Below are 19607 nucleotides of genomic sequence, written 5' to 3' on the forward strand. Positions count from 1 at the left end.
CAAACCTTTTTATTTCCCCCCTAATTGAGAAATAAAAAGCAAAAACAAGATAAAACTCCCTTTTAATATGCAATGAATCATTTTCAAGTAACCTTTCCCCCCCCCCAATATCTGTCGGTAACAAAACAATACTGTATACAAACACAAAATTGCTACATCAATGTAAACAAGATATAAAAAAATGAGTCTTACTGTGCTAAAACAAGTATTTGCTGCTGAATTCCCCTTTTTCTATGCGTCTTTGACCAACCTTCACCAAGCTCACAGGTAATATTCCAAAAGTATTAAAAAATACAATATGGCAACGTAACATTCAAACACAGTTTTTTTTTTTGTTGTATCTTTTTGCTGTTTTTGTAACACGTAGATGTTAAGTTCAGTGGTTTGGTGGAGGCTCGTGTGCACATCAGCCATGCATCTTTGACAATTGCATTCAATTACGTAATACATCGACAACACAATCATCTCCTGTTAGTCCAAATTGTCAGCAGTTTGGTGGCTTTTATGTCCGTACTGAAATAAGCCAGAAGGTGAACACCATGCAGTCTGCTTGCGTGGAGCGACAACATGGATAGAAAAGGTGAGGACCGTGCGGAGAGGCTGCAGAAGCGTTCAAGGCGTTATTAGTGAGACACGTTCTGTGCTGGCCAGAGAAGGGAGAAGTTGGCTGACGAGTAGCCGGCAACGGAAGAGTAGCGACTAAAACAGAAGTGATACAAAACCAGGGCGGTTACTGTCATTTCTGTGAAGAGGAAATGTGTGTTTGGGGTTTTGACATGAGCCAGCCATCAGCTCTTTGAAGAGGTGTGTGTGTGTGTGTGTGTGTGTGAGAGCGGTGAAGAGTCTATGACAAGATGTTGGACATGAATTCGTAGAAGCGCTTGGAATACTGCTCTGGGTTCACTGTTGAGATCTCGGCCCCCGCCTGAAAAACAGGAAGTTGAACAATGCCAAATGTGATAAGTGAATTTCTGCAAAGTAGGCATAGAATAAATACGTGTTTGAACATTACTAGAACCTTCTGGTCATGAAATAACAGCCCTATAGTCACATTTACACTCATAATTACCCACTAAAGCAGACATAAATAAGACGTGTACTCACGTGTCATGCTATAAATGTGTTGCAGTGTCAGTAGAGTTGGGGGGGGGCTCAGAGTGGTTATTTTAGTTCATTTGGCCATTTTTATGCATGAGGATGCTAAATGTAGGTGTAAAATTTGCTCAAATATGCATATTTTTTTGACAAACAACAGGCCTTACTCAAAGACGTGAAGGCCATGTCCACGTAATACCAGTATTTTAAAAAGGCTGATTTTTCCATGGATTTTGGCCTCCTGTCCACACACAAATGTAGGTTTTTGTCCTTAGGAGACCACAAAGTTACCGACTTACGGGAGTTGCTTTCATTTAATGCAGCGGTAGATGTCGTTATGTAATGTTCGGCAATTTTTCCAGGCAGGCCCGCGGCTGTCATAAAATTGCATTTTTTGGGAGGGGTGGAAACCTCCCAAACCTTCATCGGGGATCCTGTCAGGACCAAAAAATGCCACTTTTCCAAATACTGCAATATTAGTTACAGAAAAAGTAAACATTTTGTCATTTGGTCAAACATTGGTCATTAAAAATGACGAGCAATTCAAGGAAGACGCCGGACTTCCCCCTCACAGAAGCAGCGCTTTCATAGCCATTTTTTTCTAGGTGTTTTTCTAAGACCCTTTTTTTGTGAAGGCCGGAAGTGTTTTGTCTTTTTGTCTTGACCCAGGACTGCCGTCCTCGTCCACCCTGAGGTGAATGGATCGAACCAGCAACCACTCTACCTGCTGAGCCATGTCACCCTGTGGAACAGGGGTGTCCAAACTTTTACCAGCGTTTCTCATAGAACAACTTAGACAGTCTAACAGTTCAACTCCATGCTACTAAAATACCCTCATAATGTTAGCAGTTTATGCTTGGAAAATCATGAATACCACTTCATTCTCATAATATTTGTACTTTATACTCGTCTTGGGAGAATGAACACAAGAAGAATTTCATTGCATAGCATAACTGCCTGTTTTACTACGCATATGACAATAAAACTCTTGAATCTAAAATTACAGCTGTTTTTTCATTTTTAAATTTTCCAACTATTTTGGCTTCCTTTTCAATGTTCTTCTCATGCCATAATAGTTTGACATTTTCCAAAAATGACAAACTTTTACAACTTTTTTTCATACTTTGACTTTATTGTTGTAAAATTACTGCAGATTTGTCTTTTTTGTTTGTTTTCTTTTTAAATGTTATTTTTAGAACGTGCCATGGGACACAATTCCCCTTATTGTCCACCACTAGAGGGCGCCAAACAAAAAGCCCATTCATTTTCATTGGCAAGCTTGCCACAGAAAAGATGCAATTCCAGCAAACGACAGAAAGGCGTCCTGAACGAGCTGAACATTTGCCGTTAAAGAGGAAGAAATAGATGACAAAAATGGTGACAGGTGAAATGTATCCAAACACGGTGTACCTGGACTTGACGAGTTGATGATTGCAAGGTCAACTGATGGCACTCACCCCATGTTTCACAGTTTTGGCAGCATGTGCAGCTTTTTTCTTGGCATCATAATGTGTGAGGATGTCGATGATGGCCATGAAGTACACCTCCTTCTTGACGGAACCTACCCAGGACAGGTCAAGAGAAACCGTCTTTGGAGATTGCATGGATGGAAAACATTACAGGGGGGGGGGGGTCTTACTATCATGGCTCTTGATTGCGTAAACATCAACAGAGGGGTCAAAGTCCCCGGGGCCAAAGAATCCTCCACAGTTGAGAGGGTTTCCTGGGCTGTCTGGAGGTGTGCCGAACGAGCCCGTGAGCACACCCGCGCCCATCCCGTCGTTCTCGTACTCTTCTTCATCCGCAGCACCTTCCACGTCCATCTCCTCCTGTTCCGCTCGATCCACATCGTGGATCCCCACCAGAAGACTGTAGTCCATGATCTTTAGCGTGGCCAAGAACTGAAACATACAACATTGCGCTCTGTGTCCAAACAAACAAGTGTACAGTGGACCCCTGCTTTCATGGGAGCTACTGTACCTTCCCAGATCCACAGTGGTCATTCCTATCACGTTTTCCCAAAAGTAGACGAATAAATCATGCGGTTTCGTGGTTGATGCGGCCTGTTATTAGTCAACTATGCTAAGTTTAGTATTCAGTTTAGAAATTCACTTACCACAGTCGGGTCTGGAACCGATTAACCACAATAACGGAAAGATTACCGTGCATGTAACCCACCACGGTAGGCGTTAACCGAGAGCTGTCACATGATCCAGTCAGCTGACATCAAGTCCCCTCTTGATTCGTTGTCGCTGCTGTGCGGCAATAATGAAATGCCAGCAGGTGGACGCAATCACCGGCTTCTTCACCACCTTTTCGATTGACTTATGGAAAACACAACCCTGCGGTAAGAGAAACACCTTCCCGCACTCGCCACCCATCGTATTTGAAGTCGCTCGGTGTGTAGAATACGTGGCCAATGTCAATTGGTTGTTAGCGCAGGTCGCGCCATGAACTCCATCACGGAAATGTGTTTTTTTAAAATCTTGACTTGGTTGTTAAATTACGACTGCGAGACTAATGGAAAAGTGTTGTCCTTGGTAGAAGTTGTTGCTGCGTTACCTTGGTTTCGGCTGTCATATTTGTTCCATAATTGTCCCAGTTTGTCGAAGATTGGATGCTTGCTAACCAGTTAACGAACATGCACTCTGTACAATGAATGTTACATAACATGATTGAAGCGCTATTGAGTTATCAACAGAAATATGAATGATCTTTATTACTATACTGAACAGAAATATGAATTATTGAAACGTTTTTACCACTTTTGACTGTGATTTTGTTACATGTTTTCTGGCCTCTACAGGTTTTATACCACTTGATTTTGCATCCAAAACGACCTGGAATTGAATTGACTCCTTTGTATGGAAGTGGTGAACTGGTAGGACTATATGTATATATATATTTTTCCCCTCTTCCAATGGAATATGTAATACGGATTAAAGGTCTCTTCCCAAAAGTGAAACCCTGGAAGTGATGAATTAACTTTTACCCAGACACTCGAGGAACGTAAGTATTTCTTCCCTTTTATACCAAGCTACTTTAAGCTGTGATTTTCTGTTTATTAAATAGTTTCTGGCTGTTTAATTGTTGTATTTTTGTTCCGCTTACCCCTGTCCCCAACATTTTATAATACATTTCATTTAAACTCACTTTTTGGTCATCTGCTTCATTCACACCAGTTAAGACTCGTAAGAAGGCTTTCTTCTGCATGTATGAAATGACCACAAGTTCCATACACTGGTGAGAAAACGTGTTTGCCCACTTCCTGATTTCTTTTTCTTTTTTGCCTTTTGTCACACTTCAATGTTTCAGATCATCAAATGAATAAAAATATTAGTCAATGACAACACAACTGAACACAACATGCAGTTTGTAAGTGAAACTTTTTTTTTTATTAAGGGAGAAAAAAGAATTCGAACCTACCTGGCCCTGCGTGGAAAAAGTGATTGGCCCCGTTAAAACATGAGATGAATTGAGATCTATCAGTGGGGAAAAGGTTATAAAGCCATTTCTAAAGCTTTGGGACTCCAGTCAACCACAGTGAGAGCCATTATCCACAAATGGTGAAAACATGGAACAGTTCCCAGGAACAGTTCCCAAAATGACCCCAAGGGCGTAGCAATGACTCATCCAAGAGGTCACAAAAGGACTCCACAACAACATCCAAAGAAGTGTAGGCCTCACTTATCTCAGTCAAGGTCAGTGTTCATGACTCCACCATAAGAAAGACACTGGGCAAAAACGGCCTGCATGGCAGAGTTCCAAGACCAAAACCACTGCTCAACAAAAACATTAAGGGTAATCTCAGTTTTACCAGAAAACATCGATGATCCCCAAGACCTTTTGGGAAAATACTCTGGCGAGACTTTTGGAAGCTTTTTGGAAGGTGTGTTCCATTACATCTGGTGTAAATGTACCACCGCATTTCAGAAAAAACATCATAGCAACAGTAAAATATGGTGGTGGTAGTGTGATGGTCAGGGGCTGTTTTGCTGATTCAGGACCTGGAAGACTCACTGCAAGTTGTCACAAACGTTTGATTGCAGTTGCTGCTGCTAAGGGGGGCCCAACCACTTATTAGCTTTAGGGGGCAATCACTTTTTCACACAGGGCCATGTAGCTTTGGATTTTTGTTTCTTTTGTTTGATGATCTTAAACAGTGTGACAAATATGCAAAAAATTCAGGAAGGGGGGCAAAATGTCACAGCACAAAACTATGGTGTGTTGTTGTATGCTGTACATTTTTCATGTATCTACAAATGATCGATTTTTATGGTGGATCAGATGTTTTCTCTGGGTGGGGGGGATGCATTTTTTATTTATTTATTTTTTAGCAAAATCTGAATTTGCAGGGATGTGAATGTTGAATCGCGACTGTGTGGGAATCCACCGGAGAACAGGGAAAAAGTGTTACCTCAACATCACGTTTTAACTTCTCCAGAAAGTATTTCTTGTTGTCGTCTCCTATTTGCAGCTTGTGGCCTTCATTGAGGAAGTCGTTGTCTTTAAAAGTGGGGAGCTCTTTGGCCTGTCAGGACATGGGTTATTTACGCAACACGATGCAAATGTCGTCACAATGAACCATTCAAAAGCAGTAAGTCATTTCCCAGAGTGGCGGCACACGACACCCTTCCTTAAAAGCAGCTTCCATCTAAAAAAAGAAGTAAACTAAGGGCATGTATTTTTGTGATCATACCTTCTCCTTGTCACTGGCTTCCCTTGAGACTGTAGAACCCTAAAAGAAGAAGATTGCAGTATAAATAGAAATAACACATACGCTCAGGGTACATAAACACCGCAAACTTCTCAAGTTGACTCCAGACAAGATTTGGCAGACCAAGAGGCATAAATAAATGCCATGTAAGCGTAGCCACAATGTTGGCAGTCTGTCTTTAAAGGCATGATGCCCAGGAGAAAGTTGGCGCAATGAAAAGGTACATAAACACTTGGCCATAACAACCACTAAAATATGTCTTAAGTTTTTTAGGGCAGATATGGTGCCCTCCAGAGGTATTAGAACAATTTAATTTATTTTTGTTGTGGACCGAAAACATTGGGATTTGTCATCAAACGATGAATGAGACCAGAAAACATTTCAGCTTGTATTTACATCTGGATCGGATGCACAACTTTCGTTTGAACCCACCCATTTTTCATGTGAGCAAGAAAGTATCCGAACGAGACTGACAGTGTTTTGTTGCCCAGGCGTGTCCTATTACATTACTTATTCAAACAATAGACTGCACTGAATGTCTACGCTCGCTTTGAGATTGAGTAGAATAGGTTTGGCCTGTGCAGACTGCATTTAGAGGTAAAAACCAAGCAATTATGAATTCTTCAGGGCATTCCAAATGGTTATACTTGTTATGACTACTGTGTGTGCACAATGCTTCTGATTGATTTTCCATTCTCTCTCAAATTCACAATTTTCCACCCATACACAGCGCTCTGGTTTTCATGTTTTCACCTCTAAACCAGATGGACAAACTGATCCGGAAATCCGAACACACGCAGTTGGAGGCATTTGTAACGGTGAGAGACAGGAAGACACTGGACAAACTGCTCTCCATCAGACAATAGAGGGGCAGCGGCGCTCATTCTCCAAAGGACTCCTCCAGTTCTGTTCCCACAGTAAACGCTACAGGTCTTCATTCATTCCACACGCCATCCAGCTGTACAATACCTCACCTGCCTGTAAAAGATAATTCACAGCATTACTGCACTCCTTTGTAAATTTACTTGTATTTACTTATTTTTGCACACTATTTGTAAATATGCAAATTAATCTATCTTGTATTTTTATTTTATTATATTTATTCATATTCTGCATTTCAAGAGTGTTTTTCTTTTTCTACTGCAATTGAGCTACTGTAACCAAGGAATTTCGCTCGTGGACCAATAACCTATCCTAGCCAATCTTAAACTGAGCTTAGACATTCAGCGTTATTTATTGACTGAATAAATCATGTAAAAGGACAATATTTTGGGAATACTTTTCCTCACATTGAAAAACGGGTGGGTTCAAGGAAAAGTTCTGCATCCGATCCAGATGTAAATACCTGCAAATGAAAGCTGGAACGTTGCTCTCTGGTCTCGTTCATCTTTTGATGTAAAAAAATAAATAAATAAATGTTTTCAGTGTACAGCAAAAATACTGTTCCAATACTTGTGGAGAACACTGTGCATGGATGCTTCAAAATGTGCCACATGTAGGTCCTGCATAACTTCTATATCTATCCATCTATCTGAGACAGGCGTGTGACCTATTACTGCTGCATTAGAAATTACAGACAGAACAGGCAGACACACACTGACCCATTGGCAAAAATACCTTCAGGTCATATTTGCGATGCACAGTGAGGTGATGACTGAATACATTCCGGGTCACTACCATGTACGTCTCAACCCCGTCCACCGTTAACCTGTACATGCCCAGGAACTGAGGGAGCAGTGTGTTGCCATGACATTCCACGATAAACTGAAGGAGAGGCACAAAGAGGGAAAGACCCAACCATCACTACACATGTCCCAATAGTAGTGTGCAATAAAATAAAAACCAGTAACTATGACAATTCTACCTGGTGATATTTTTTTAAGATGTTGTGCATCTCAGCGATATCCTCACTGGACACAGTTTTGATTACAAATCGGTGGTCGTAACTGGAGAGGAAGCGGTTGCCAAAGCGACCCTGGGCGTCGCTGTTGAGCGGGGCGCTCCGTGTCAGGGAGTTCTGCAAGAGGAAAAACATCAGGACATTTCAGGGACCACTCTGATGCACCCAGGAGTTCCTTCAATCACAGTACAGTGTTCCCTCACTCTATCGCGGTTCACCTTTCGTGGACTTGCTGTTTTTTTCTTAAAAGCACCGCATTCAGTACTACAAGCAAGGTTTTCCGACTGACTATATAAACAGCCAAATTATAAGCAAGCAGACAAACCCCCCCCCCAAAAAAAACGTCGGCAGTGAATGACACACGAGCCGTATACAGCTGTCTTGTGAAAAGCACCGCGTATTTTACGAAACAAGTTTACCAAGTAACTTTACATTCAAACCGAAAGAGGGTAGCCGAGGAAAACCTAATTAAGTGGAGGCAGTGGGCGACGCCACACGAGCCGTTTTCAACTTGCCAATTGCACCGTCTACGCCAGGGGTGTCCAAACTATTTCCACTGAGGGCCGCATACCAAAAAATCTATAATATATATATATACATATACACACTGCTCAAAAAAATGAGAGGAACACTTGGAAAACAGATCAGATCTAAACTGAGGGAAAAATGATGTTGAATATGTTTCCTGATAATAAGTGGGTGATGTATTAGTAACAAAATGATGCCACATCATTTGATTGAAATGAAAATGATCACCCTATAGAGGGGGGAAATCAAAGACACCCCAAAAATGAAAGTGAAAAAATGATGCAGCACACTGGTCCATTTGGCTAAAATGTCATTGTAGCAACTCAAAATGATTCTCAGTAGTTTGTGTGGCCCCCACGTGCTTGTACGCATGCCTGACAACGTGGGGGCATGCTCCTAATGAGACTACGGATGGTGTCCTGGGGGATCTCCTCGCAGATCTGGACCAGGGCATCAATGAGCTCCTGGACAGTCTGAGGAGCAACCTGGCGGCGCCGGATGGACCTAAACATAATGTCCCAGAGGTGTTCTATTGGGTTTAGGTCAGGTGAACGTGGGGGCCAGTCAATGGTATCAATTCCTTCATCCTCCAGGAACTACCTGCATACACTAGCCACATGAGGTCGGGCATTGTCGTGGACCAGGAGGAACCCAGGTCCCACTGCACCAGCGTAGGTTCTGACAATGGGTCCAAGGATTTCATCCCGATACCTAATAGCAGTCAGGGTGCCGTTATCTAACCTGTAGAGGTCTGTGCGTCCTTCCAGGGATATGCCTCCCCAGACCATCACTGACCCACCACCAAACCGGTCATGCTGAATGATGTTGCAGGCAGCATAACGTTCTCCACGGCATCTCTTGACCCTTTCACGTCTGTGTTTTTTTGAGCAGTGTATATATATATATATATATACAGTCAAACTTGTCTATAGCGGCCACTAGAGGGAGTCTGCAAAAGTGGCCGCTATTGACAGGTGGCCTCTATAGACAGGTTGGCATCCAGTTTGAATGTTGACCAGTAGAGGAAAAAAAAAGGAACAAAATAATAATAATGTTGACCAGTAGAGGACTGCGGATAAAAGTTGTACAGCACTACTAGGCTTGTTATTATCATGGTTCATGGTTCATGGTTTTAATCCTGAACATGCATATGAGTCAAACAGTAGCACATCACATAGTACAATTCACAATTTTGCATGTCCAAAAAGGAGTGGGAAGAAGCAAAGCTTATTTAATCCTACCCCTCATCAGTTTCACATCAGTTGCAATACATTTATTCACCTCTTGTTCTTCCAAGTGTACTTTGTAGGTCTACATGACAATGTAGTGCAATCATAGCCAAGGTTTTTACTTACTAAAAGGAAGCTAGAGGCTTAATAATAACTGATAGAATATATCCACGACCCACAGAACAAAGCTGTGCTAGTAATGTCTTACGCTTGTTTTTAATATTTTACTTTTTATACAGCAGAGTGTCATTACAGCTTTAGTTCATCAGGAAGTGCCGGGAAGTGACGGTGGGCGTCCCGAGCAGGAGAGCTAGGCTCAGTGCTAGCTGTGAGTTTGGAGAGAGTTGGGAAGTGTGTTTATGTTGGCGTGGATGTAAAGTCCTGCAGTGTTCTCCGCTGTTAATAAAGCCATTAAAGTGCATCGGCGACGTGAGTCTCTGCTTCCCCACAACAAGCGGCATTACAGTATTGACCAGGAAATAAACGGTGTCATTTCTTACAGGCATTGGCTGGACAGCTATGTAGTGGGGCTTGTTTAACCTTTGCCTTGTGGGCAAGCAGGAAGGAGAGACGATGCTGAGAGATGTGTGTGTGTTCTGAGCTGCTGTCTGGTGGCCGCGTTCAATAAATAAAGTTGGCAGAAGCAACAGGAGAAGTTTCCTTCTTTGCTTCGGAGCTGAATAACACTGACAAGTTAACAGACTAGTAGCGAACGGAAAAGAAGACGGCTTTGTTTGTGTGGAATACAGAAGATGAGGACTTTGATGGATTTGTGGATGAGGATTGATGAAAAATAACGTGAGTACATTCTAAAATACTTCAATTAAAGTACAACCGAACTCAGTTTTGGTCCCGCTGCAGCATGCATGCTAGCGTATGTTTTTTTCATTGTAGCGTCGCTGGGAGCACGTCCTGTTCCCAGCCTACTTTGCGGTAATGTTTTGGTGCAAATGCTCTTAAAGTTACATGTTTGAGCAGGAAATAGCAAGCTCAAAAGAAGACGGCTTTTTTATGTGGAACAACTGACAGTTTGTGTGGATCTTGTGAATGATTGTGACTGAGCTAGGACTCAGTAATTAAAGTCTACACATGACGGCTTCATTGATTGAAAAACAAAACCTTTTCGTGCATGAAGCTTCCACTTGAGTTGGTAATTTGGCCGCTATATGCGATCAGATATTGACCAAGGGAGACAAAATGGGTGGCCGCTGGCCGTGTTGGACAGGTGACTGCTATACACAGGGTCTATAACATGTAAATTTGCTGCGGGGGATTTTTCAGTGGCTGCTATAGGCAGGTGGCCGTTCTATAAAGGTGGCCGCTAAGACAGGTTTGACTGTATAATATATATCGTTTATAACGAGTATCCGGCTCATCCCTAGTATGAACGCTGTTGCAGGCCGGGCCTGGCCCTTTAAGAAGAATTGCATTCCCTCTGTCGTCTGTCTGCATCGCTCATTGTCTTCTGCGTCCTGATTGGCTGTACACCATTGTCAATCAATCTCCTTCGTGCCGCCCTGCCGTGTCTCCTGTGTCATCGCTAGCTAGCTTGCTTGCTACCATGCGGTCTTCGTATGCTTGCAAGTTTCTCCCTGACCAAAACCCATGATGTCGACGAAACGTTCCGCGCCCAAAAGGCAGAGGATGCTAACCATCGCACAAAAGGTTGCACTTCTGGACATGCTGTAGGGTGTTCGAGGAGCACTGCAGAAATACAGTATATCTTACCGAGGGATAAACGAGGAAACACTATACTACTTTTTGTTGTGATGAGCTTACCTGGTAGTCCTGGTCATCAATGCAAAACCTCTCCCTCAGGTTTCGGAACACCATGGGACAATATTCTTTAAACTTAAAGCGACTAGGGAGGTTTTCTCTGGGAAGGAAGAGTAACACAGTCAAGCTCCATTTGTTTGCTTGGTCACCAACACATCATTCACACTTACAATGACGGGGTGATGAGAAAGCGACACGCTTTCTTTCACACAGGCGCGCGCACACACACACTGGACATACCTGCACAAGCTAATGACATCCAATACAAGAGCTGTGTCTAACATAAGATATCCGTTAAACACTGTTTGTTATTGGGTTGGGAGTTCAAAGTGGCGTAGGAATAGGGATGAACAAATGACTGAGTCGTCACGTTCATAGTCAATATAGTGGAACCTGCTTCAGTCGCTCACACTAACCCATCTGTCAACCAGCTCACCTGTTTACTGTTTATTACCAAAAAGTGCCCGCTTAAGTCAACGTTGTCGACATAAAACGTCAGAGCCAAAGGGGTCATTTTTATGGCTGCAAATGATTATTTTCATAGTTCAAGGTTCATGGTTTTAATTCATCTTGAACATGCATATAAGTCAAACAGTAGCACATCACATATTATAGTTTACAATTTTGCATGTCCAAAAAGGAGTAGGAAGAAGCAAAGCTTATTTAATCCTACCCCTCATCAGTTTCACATCAGTTGCAATACATTTATTCACCTCTTGTTCTTCCAGGTATGCTTTGTAAGGCTACATGACAGTGTAGTGCAATCATAGCCAAGGTTTTTACTTACTAAAAGGAAGCTAGAGGCTTAATAATAACTGATAGAATGATTGAAGAAGTGTTTGATTGATAATGAATGAGTACAGACCATGTACTCACCACAATGAAGAGTTAATAGTCAGTATAGTAGTGGTTAGATGTTGTATTGTATGTACACAGTGGTCCAGGTCTCTTCTTCTTTGTATTTTGTGAACATCAACTGCTTGTACTTTTTCTTAAAATGGCTCAATGTTGTGCATTGTTTGAGTTCCTTACTCAATCCATTCCACAACTTGAGTTTTCAGTGTTGTCCGTGCATATAGGTGTTTTAGGTTAAATTTTCCTCTCAGATCATATTTCTCCTCTCTTGTTGATAAGAATTGTTTTACATTTTTGGGTAGAAGGTTATTGTTTGCTTTATGCATAATTTTAGCCGTCTGAAGGTTTACTAGATCCGCAAATTTTAATAATTGTGATTTTATAAATAAAGAGTGTGTGTTCTCTGTAAGCAGCATTATGGATGATCCTGAGTGACCTTTTTTGTGGCACAGTTAGTGGCTGAAGTGCACTTTTGTAGTTATTACCCATAACTCCACACAATAAGTTAGGTAATATAATATGGTAATATCAGTCAACAGTAGAGCGTATGTAGTGCTTTTTGGTCAAGGACAAATTTAGCTTTATTCAGTATTGAGGTGTTTCTTGCCACTTTATGTTTTAAATTTTTAATGTGAGATTTCCAGTTCATTTTCTCATCTATTATAACCCCGAGAAATTTATTTTCGTTCGCCCTGTCAATGTCTACACCATCAATTTGTATTTGCTGGTACGTTTACTTTTTACACTTACCACATAGCATTACTTTAGTTTTACTGAGGTTCAGTGATAGTCTGTTTTTATCAAACCATCTTTTTAGTAGAGTTAGTTCATCTGTGATTTTGTTTTAGTTGATTCATCTGAAGCTTCAGTATCCGGTTAGGCCCTCGACCAGGGGTGTCACACCTCTTTTCATTGAGGGCCACATGTAACTGTCATTATATGAACACAACTCATGATATTATTACACAACTGCCCGTGCATTTGATGATCCTATTTTTACTAACAAATTGATAACTTGCTTTGAAATGAGAAGTGAAGCAAGAATGTCAAGGTGACAAACGGACATTCAAGTATTTATTTTTGATAGAAAATGCTTGGAAGAGCTTGTTGTGTGATCAGATCATACTAAAGCTTAGAGGACCTGCATGCAGTACAGTCTTTCTGTCCAAATTGAAGAACAAATATTTAGCAGGAAAATGGTGCAGTGGATTACTGACGCACATTACTCCCAGGCTGGCCAAATAAAACAGCCTTGAGTTCCACACATGTGCCTCAGACGGACCAAATCAATATGAACCAGTTACTGGTCTGGTCTTTTAAGGGGATTAAAACATTCACATTTGAGAGGCTGAACTCAGAGGATATTTACATTTTAAAATCAAAAAGCAATGAATCCAATACCAAAATATGTCAACTGGACAATCAACTAATCGATTCATTGAGTAAATATTGCATTCGTGTCATTTCTATAAAAAATGGCTCAGTTTGTCAACATGTGATGTAGTATTAACATCATCATCATCATAGCATTAAAGTCTGCACACAGCGACCTCCTGTTCAGTGCAAATTAAGATTCCATGGTATTCTAGATTCTACCACAGCAACTACCTTAATGCACCCTTTTTTTTTTAAAAAAGAAAAAAGTTAGCCACAAGGAAAATGATTTGCGCATGTAGGAAAGCTTGATTGTCACCTCAGTCAAGGCTCTGTTGGATAAGAGTATAGAATGCATTCATTTATTGCTGGGTTTCAACCATCACCTACAAGCAATCTGTGTCCCTTCCGGCAAGCAGATGGGGGTCAAACAGAGACTTCCACCACATGTGCACTCGGTATCATTTTACAATGTTCGGCAGATTAAAGCAAATAACGCTGCATGTCACTGAAATGATTTGCACCAATTGTGTGAGTGTGCATGGTGTGTTGCATATAAACATAAAACAGTTAAACAAGACGACCGAACAGCAGTGAACACTTATCTTCCCCGTCAGATGTTACATGTCTATTAGTGTCCTTACACTCAGTCTTTTCTATTTGTCGATCGTTTCACTGCACTGTTTGTGTGAGCTCCATAGCCCAGCCCCCCCGGGCTTCCAGGGCGACCATGCCCGCCATCCACTATTTCCGGGCCGCCCCGCAAAACTTCCCCGTCCTCCATGCAGCATCACTGGGCATGCTTCCATGCGGAACACTTTGCCATTTTAGCAGGGGTGCTGCTCTGGAGATCAAGAGAAGCGGAGTGGAGGGGGGCTGGAGACACCTCGCCAGTCCGCCGTTTGAGCACAAGTTCAGATACGTGCTGCAACCCCCTCCCACTCTAGATTTTGTTTTTCAAAAATGCAACTTGCGACAAATCGCGCGACTTCTTTTATTCTTATCGTCCACTTTTGGAGACTCTTAGCATGAAAGCACGTGTTAGCCTCTCCCCTCCCCTCATAGGTGGCTCCGTCTTGCTTGTCACATAAAATAAAATGCAAAATGAAAACAGCATCATAGCCAATTATGCAAATGACAAAGCCCGCCCCCAAAAACACATGATTCTAAATAAAAATATATAATACGAACGGAGGGAAAGTACTGAAAAACTATTAAAAATCCCTATCACCCATCAAAAATCACAAGTCAATGTGCAATTTCGGTGATGTCAACATCAGGCATGGACATAAAGGGGTTCCACTGTATGACAGCAGCTTTTGTGTGAGACGCAGAGGAATTGAAGAAGAATCCTCATGAGAATGTGGTCATGTATGAGGGGAGAAGAGTCATCCTGCCCTGACAAAGCATGAAACAGTCCACAACACTTTATTCTGGTGAGCGACAGCAAGAGAACGTTAAAGCACCTACTTGTTGAATAGATGGTTGTCCACTTTGATTTTGCTGTAGGCTTTAAAATCATCCGGCATCAGCATTACTGGTACAGGCACATTGCTTAACTCGTTAATCTGAAGGAGGGGGGGAAAAAAGCAGTTGATCAGAGGAAGTAAATAGCATCATGTTCATCCACAACATTAAATATAGCTTTCTATATTTAATGCTTTCTAATATAGCTTTCTATATTTAATGTTGTGGACATTCCCACTAGCCTCCTGGAAACACTGGCATCAAGCATGCCAAACCCATTTTGAGGTGATGGGTTTTTTTGGGCTATGGTCTTAATGGCAATTTGCAATAAATTTCTTAGTCCATTTTTTTTTTGTCCCACTCCAATTTCTTCTTTTTGCATTTTGAAGCTCTACTTTTTGAAACTGAAACTGGTCTTATAATTCTGATCAGGAGTGGATATGTGTCCCGGATTATCGTTTTTCACCTTCTTGGTTTGGCCTGAGATTGATGATCAATCTATTGGTTGGTAATAAAACATCCAAGGTTGACCAACAAACATTTCTTTGAGGAGTCACTCTGGTTTTTCTGTCTCTTGACTTTGGAAGCCTCTTCTTGATAATAAAGTATACCTTTCATATCACTGACCAAACCATCATTGTGGGCCTCCTTTCCCAGATCTTTCAAAACAGTTGTGTGTGTGCTGATATAATAAAAGGTATATTGAACTGTGACAACTTTCAAAACAGACATGAACTTTCCTCAAAGCCTGTCCTCTTCTTGGTATACACTGAATCCTCACATATTCACAATTCAGCATTAGCGACCTTGCCCACTCGCAAATTTCTAATTAAGGCTTTTTTTTTTATTATTTGTGGGAAGACACGCCCCTTTTGTGCTTTCAATCGACATAATCCCCCCAACAGAAAGTTACCCAGCATGCCTTGTGGGTTATTTGTGAATGAGGTAGGTGTTTGATACCACGGTTCATTGGTTCCAGACCCAACCATAAGTGAATTTCCATGAAGTAGGATTCCTTATTTATAAATAGAATATTTTCGTAGTTAGAAAACCTGTTTACGACCTTCTGAATACATTTAACGTTAGAGCCCTCTATAGTCACCTTTAGTCGTAAATACACATTATAGTCGACATAGCAAGAGAAAAGAATATACAACACATAACAGATGCACACATTAACACTGGGAGAGTTCCTTGTTGCTGTTCTTTTTCTTTTACTTACGGTTTCTGTACAGTGCTTCCTGCAGAGGCTATTGTCATCAATGTAACAACACTGCCACCTAGTGACCAGTGTAAAATACTACATATGACCACATCTTTGAATGGGTTTTCTGAATGCTTTACATTTGTACTTTAATTCATTTAGCCATTTTTGTACTTGAAAATGTTTAATATACTTACATGATTTTTTTTTACTAATAGGCCGTATTCAACCACGAAACAGCAATGATTTGAAAAAACACGATAGAGTGAAGCCCTGAAATTCAAAGTGTGAAGTAGCGAGGGATGACTCTACTTCCTTCAGCTAATTGTTGTAATTAGTTGCCTGCATGCAGCAGCACAGCCCAGGCTTGATCTGAGTGTCAGATATTTTTATTGCCATTTGCTGGTGGTCCCGTAATGTAAATGCCGTGGAAAGCAAAAGACAGAAGAAGAAAAAGCACAAGAAATGCTGGGTGTCCTCCTCACCTGCTGCGCTGTACTTCTTGTTTTGCATCCATTGAAAGGTTGCACTGTTTTGCACTGTCATGATGTCACACTATTTACGTAGGTAACACAACTCTGCTATGCCACCTACACGCACTGCGGCGCGCTAAACACAAGCCAAATTAGGGTGTGCTGCCCCAATCTGTTTTTTGGCGAGGAGGAGTGCACGTGTCGGTGTGGGAACACAGAACGCTTGCGGAAGCGAAGGAGCACTGTTTAAAAGCATCACACTATCTGAAAAATTCATGAAACAAGACTGACTGGAGCCGAGCAATGAAATGCAAACATTCATTCAGCATGTGAGGGGGGATTTTTACCACTAAGATAAAAATTGAGTTTCTGAGGATTTGCTGGCGTTATCCACAAGCTCAACACCAATCGACACAGCCTTTCAGCTTCAGGCACAGTTAGAAACGCATCTAACGGCCTGATGAAAGGAGGAAGGCTTGTCTGTCTGGCGGCTTCCCGCCCACACAACAAATCAGAGTTGCCTGTGAGCTGCACCCACACACCCCCTGCCAAAGTTCACCCACTGAAGAGCACAAATGCAGCAAAAATCACCATTCTATGTTTGAATGCAATAAATGGGCTAACAAAGATGCTGCTGGTTGCATAAATATGTGAGGCTTACACCAAACACACTCGGTATGTTGACACCATTTAAAATTAAAATTAGCAACTTACGTAGTCACGGAATACAACTATGGTGCCTTCAAGGACCACTGAACAAATTGTGAAATCTCAACGTATGAGGAAAAAACATGATCAGAGAAGCATAAAGTCATAAACATGTTAAAAAGTGGTGGGCTTTCTAACAACATTTGACCTGTATTATGACATAATGTAATCCCTCATTTATCATGGTTAATCGGTTCCAGGCTTACTGTGATAAGTGAATTTCTGCAAAGTAAGATTCCTTATTTATAAATCTAATATTTTTTAAGATAGACCATAAACTGTTTAAAACCTTCTAAATCTGGATTTTTAACATTGTTAGAGCCCTCTAGACATGAAATAACACCCCTATAGTCACCTTTACACTCATATTAATCAATACAGTAAACATAAGACAAAACAAGACATAATATATAAAATACAGACTCAGACTTCAGCATTGGGAGAGTTCCTTGTTTCTTTTCTACCTCCAGTTTCTGTACAGTACATTCTGCGGTGGCTATTGTCTCATCAATTGCCTTACATTTGTATTTTAGTCGTACTTGAACATGCCTAATTTAGGCAAACAAATATTAATCATTTGCCTATTTATTTGTTAACATTTTATAAACTAACACTGGGCCGTATTCAACCACCAAACAGTAATGATTTATGGATGGGATATCGGTGTGCACTTCAGTGTGGTTCAGTTACCGTTACCACTTCGCACCCTCAGGCAGCCTGCCTGGTCTGGTCCCAGGTTTGGTCAATCGTGTTTACACAGCAAATGGACTCGCGTTCGTTTAAGTGTGAACGCAAAAAAAAAAAAAAAAAAAAAAAAAAAAAAAAAAAAAAAAAAATTAGTGTGAACGCACCCCGAGAGCTTTTGAAAGCTGCAGGTCACACCCCTTCCACCATGTCTTTGCTTGGCTCCACAACACATTATCACACGTATGACGCCACACGTGCTAGGATACTGGGCAAGTGGCACGCGCGCACACACTCACACACAGGTAGCATATATGCTAACACACACAAACAACACTAACAGTGTTTTGACAGATATGCTAACAGAAGAGCTAAATCAAAACACACAAGGTAAACACTCGCTAGTCGACATAAATACATTTGAAAAAAAAAGTAGTTACCGTGTGATTCACACCCCACATTAAAACGCTGAGGATGGGTTCGCTTGCACGGAACAATTTGAACTTCTGCCCTATAAAATGCTTCTTTTTCGTCTTGGTTTTGCTAGCGCTGACAGGCGCTGCGCTGGTGCAGTTGGCTGACATTTCTCCTGCTGTATTCACTGTCGTTCACCGTCTAAACGCCACCGTAAAAAATAAGAAAGTTGTGTTCTTTAAAAAAGATTATAAGTGCATTGTGCTCGTCCTCCGACTCGAAGCGAGAGTCCGTCTGGGGTGACTGTCCGGTTGGGAGTCAGGGTTAGTCGAGCATTTTGCGCCGTCACCTCCCTTCCTCCTCCCCAACAGGCCGCGGCGAATCCACGGAGCTGCTAGCCAGCCATCGGGCTACAGCGCGGTCCGTCTCTTAAAAGTCGAATATTAGTCCAACGGCTCTTATTTCCTCCTCCTCTTATTTATAGCGCACAGCCGATGTGACACGGTTTCACATGGACTCCGGTAATCCCATCCTGATGCGCCTGAAATTGTTGTCAGTCATCACCGACCAGAGTTGGAGGTCTCCTCAAGATGGCGCCTTGGTGCGCTTCAAAGTCAACAGCGCCCTCCTTAGGCCTCTTGGTGAATGACAGGCTCTCCCACTTTAGCACCTGGATCACCTGGGACAGCTGTGTCCATGCGTCCACTAAAAGTCCCAGCAACTGTTGAAAGAGATTCTCAAAATGTGCAATTTAATAATAAAAAATAAATAATAATAATAATAAATAACAAATCCAACATGTACTCAGGGGAAATCAAGGACATTTATGTCCTATTAGGTCATTTTTTTGGGTCAATTTTGGCCATCATTTTGGTTGTGTTATTCCATATGGAAAGACTTTTTTTCCAAGAGAAATGGTGAAATTCAAATTTTTTTCATGTCCACAATACACAAACAGTAAAGTTTGTATTGTTTTTTTTCCCATAATGAAACCCTGAAATTAGAGTGCATAATTATGCTGTGTAATGACTTTGTGCCATTACAAATTGTGGTTATAATGACACTCAATGGGATATTTTTGTCCTCTAATATCCTTTAAGGATAGTGAGTTAAGAATCTGAAACGGCAAAGAAAAGCATCAACATTCATTTTTATTACCAATATGTATCATGTGCAGTATATG

The 19607-nt window shown here is 41.5% G+C and overlaps 1 protein-coding gene across 1 annotated transcript; it reads right to left on the reverse strand.

Annotated features, from left to right (window-relative positions):
* Window positions 1-45: 45 nt before the first annotated feature.
* On the reverse strand, window positions 46-19045 carry LOC129182418 (phosphatidylinositol 5-phosphate 4-kinase type-2 beta). Its single transcript, XM_054778527.1, has 10 exons — window positions 18451-19045; window positions 14945-15042; window positions 11249-11345; window positions 7677-7829; window positions 7430-7576; window positions 5795-5833; window positions 5513-5626; window positions 2735-2996; window positions 2553-2656; window positions 46-925 (listed from the first exon to the last, which is right to left on the reverse strand). The coding sequence occupies exons 1-10, from the start codon at window positions 18592-18594 to the stop codon at window positions 845-847; spliced, it is 1239 nt and encodes a 412-aa protein (XP_054634502.1). The 5' UTR covers window positions 18595-19045; the 3' UTR covers window positions 46-844.
* Between the last annotated feature and the right edge of the window lie 562 nt (window positions 19046-19607).

Source organism: Dunckerocampus dactyliophorus, chromosome 6 (genome assembly GCF_027744805.1).
Source record: "Dunckerocampus dactyliophorus isolate RoL2022-P2 chromosome 6, RoL_Ddac_1.1, whole genome shotgun sequence".
Lineage (NCBI taxonomy): Eukaryota > Metazoa > Chordata > Actinopteri > Syngnathiformes > Syngnathidae > Dunckerocampus > Dunckerocampus dactyliophorus.

Bases quoted from the DNA above. Each gene is read 5' to 3' on its own strand.
- LOC129182418 (XM_054778527.1), bottom strand. From the start codon at position 18,594: ATGTCAGCCAACTGCACCAGCGCAGCGCCTGTCAGCGCTAGCAAAACC. The intron at 5,834-7,429 runs GTATTTTTGCCA...TTCTTCTTTTAG, and splicing joins ATCGCAAATATGACCTGAAG to GGTTCTACAGTCTCAAGGGA. The intron at 5,627-5,794 runs GTATGATCACAA...ATGTCCTGACAG, and splicing joins AAGCCAGTGACAAGGAGAAG to GCCAAAGAGCTCCCCACTTT.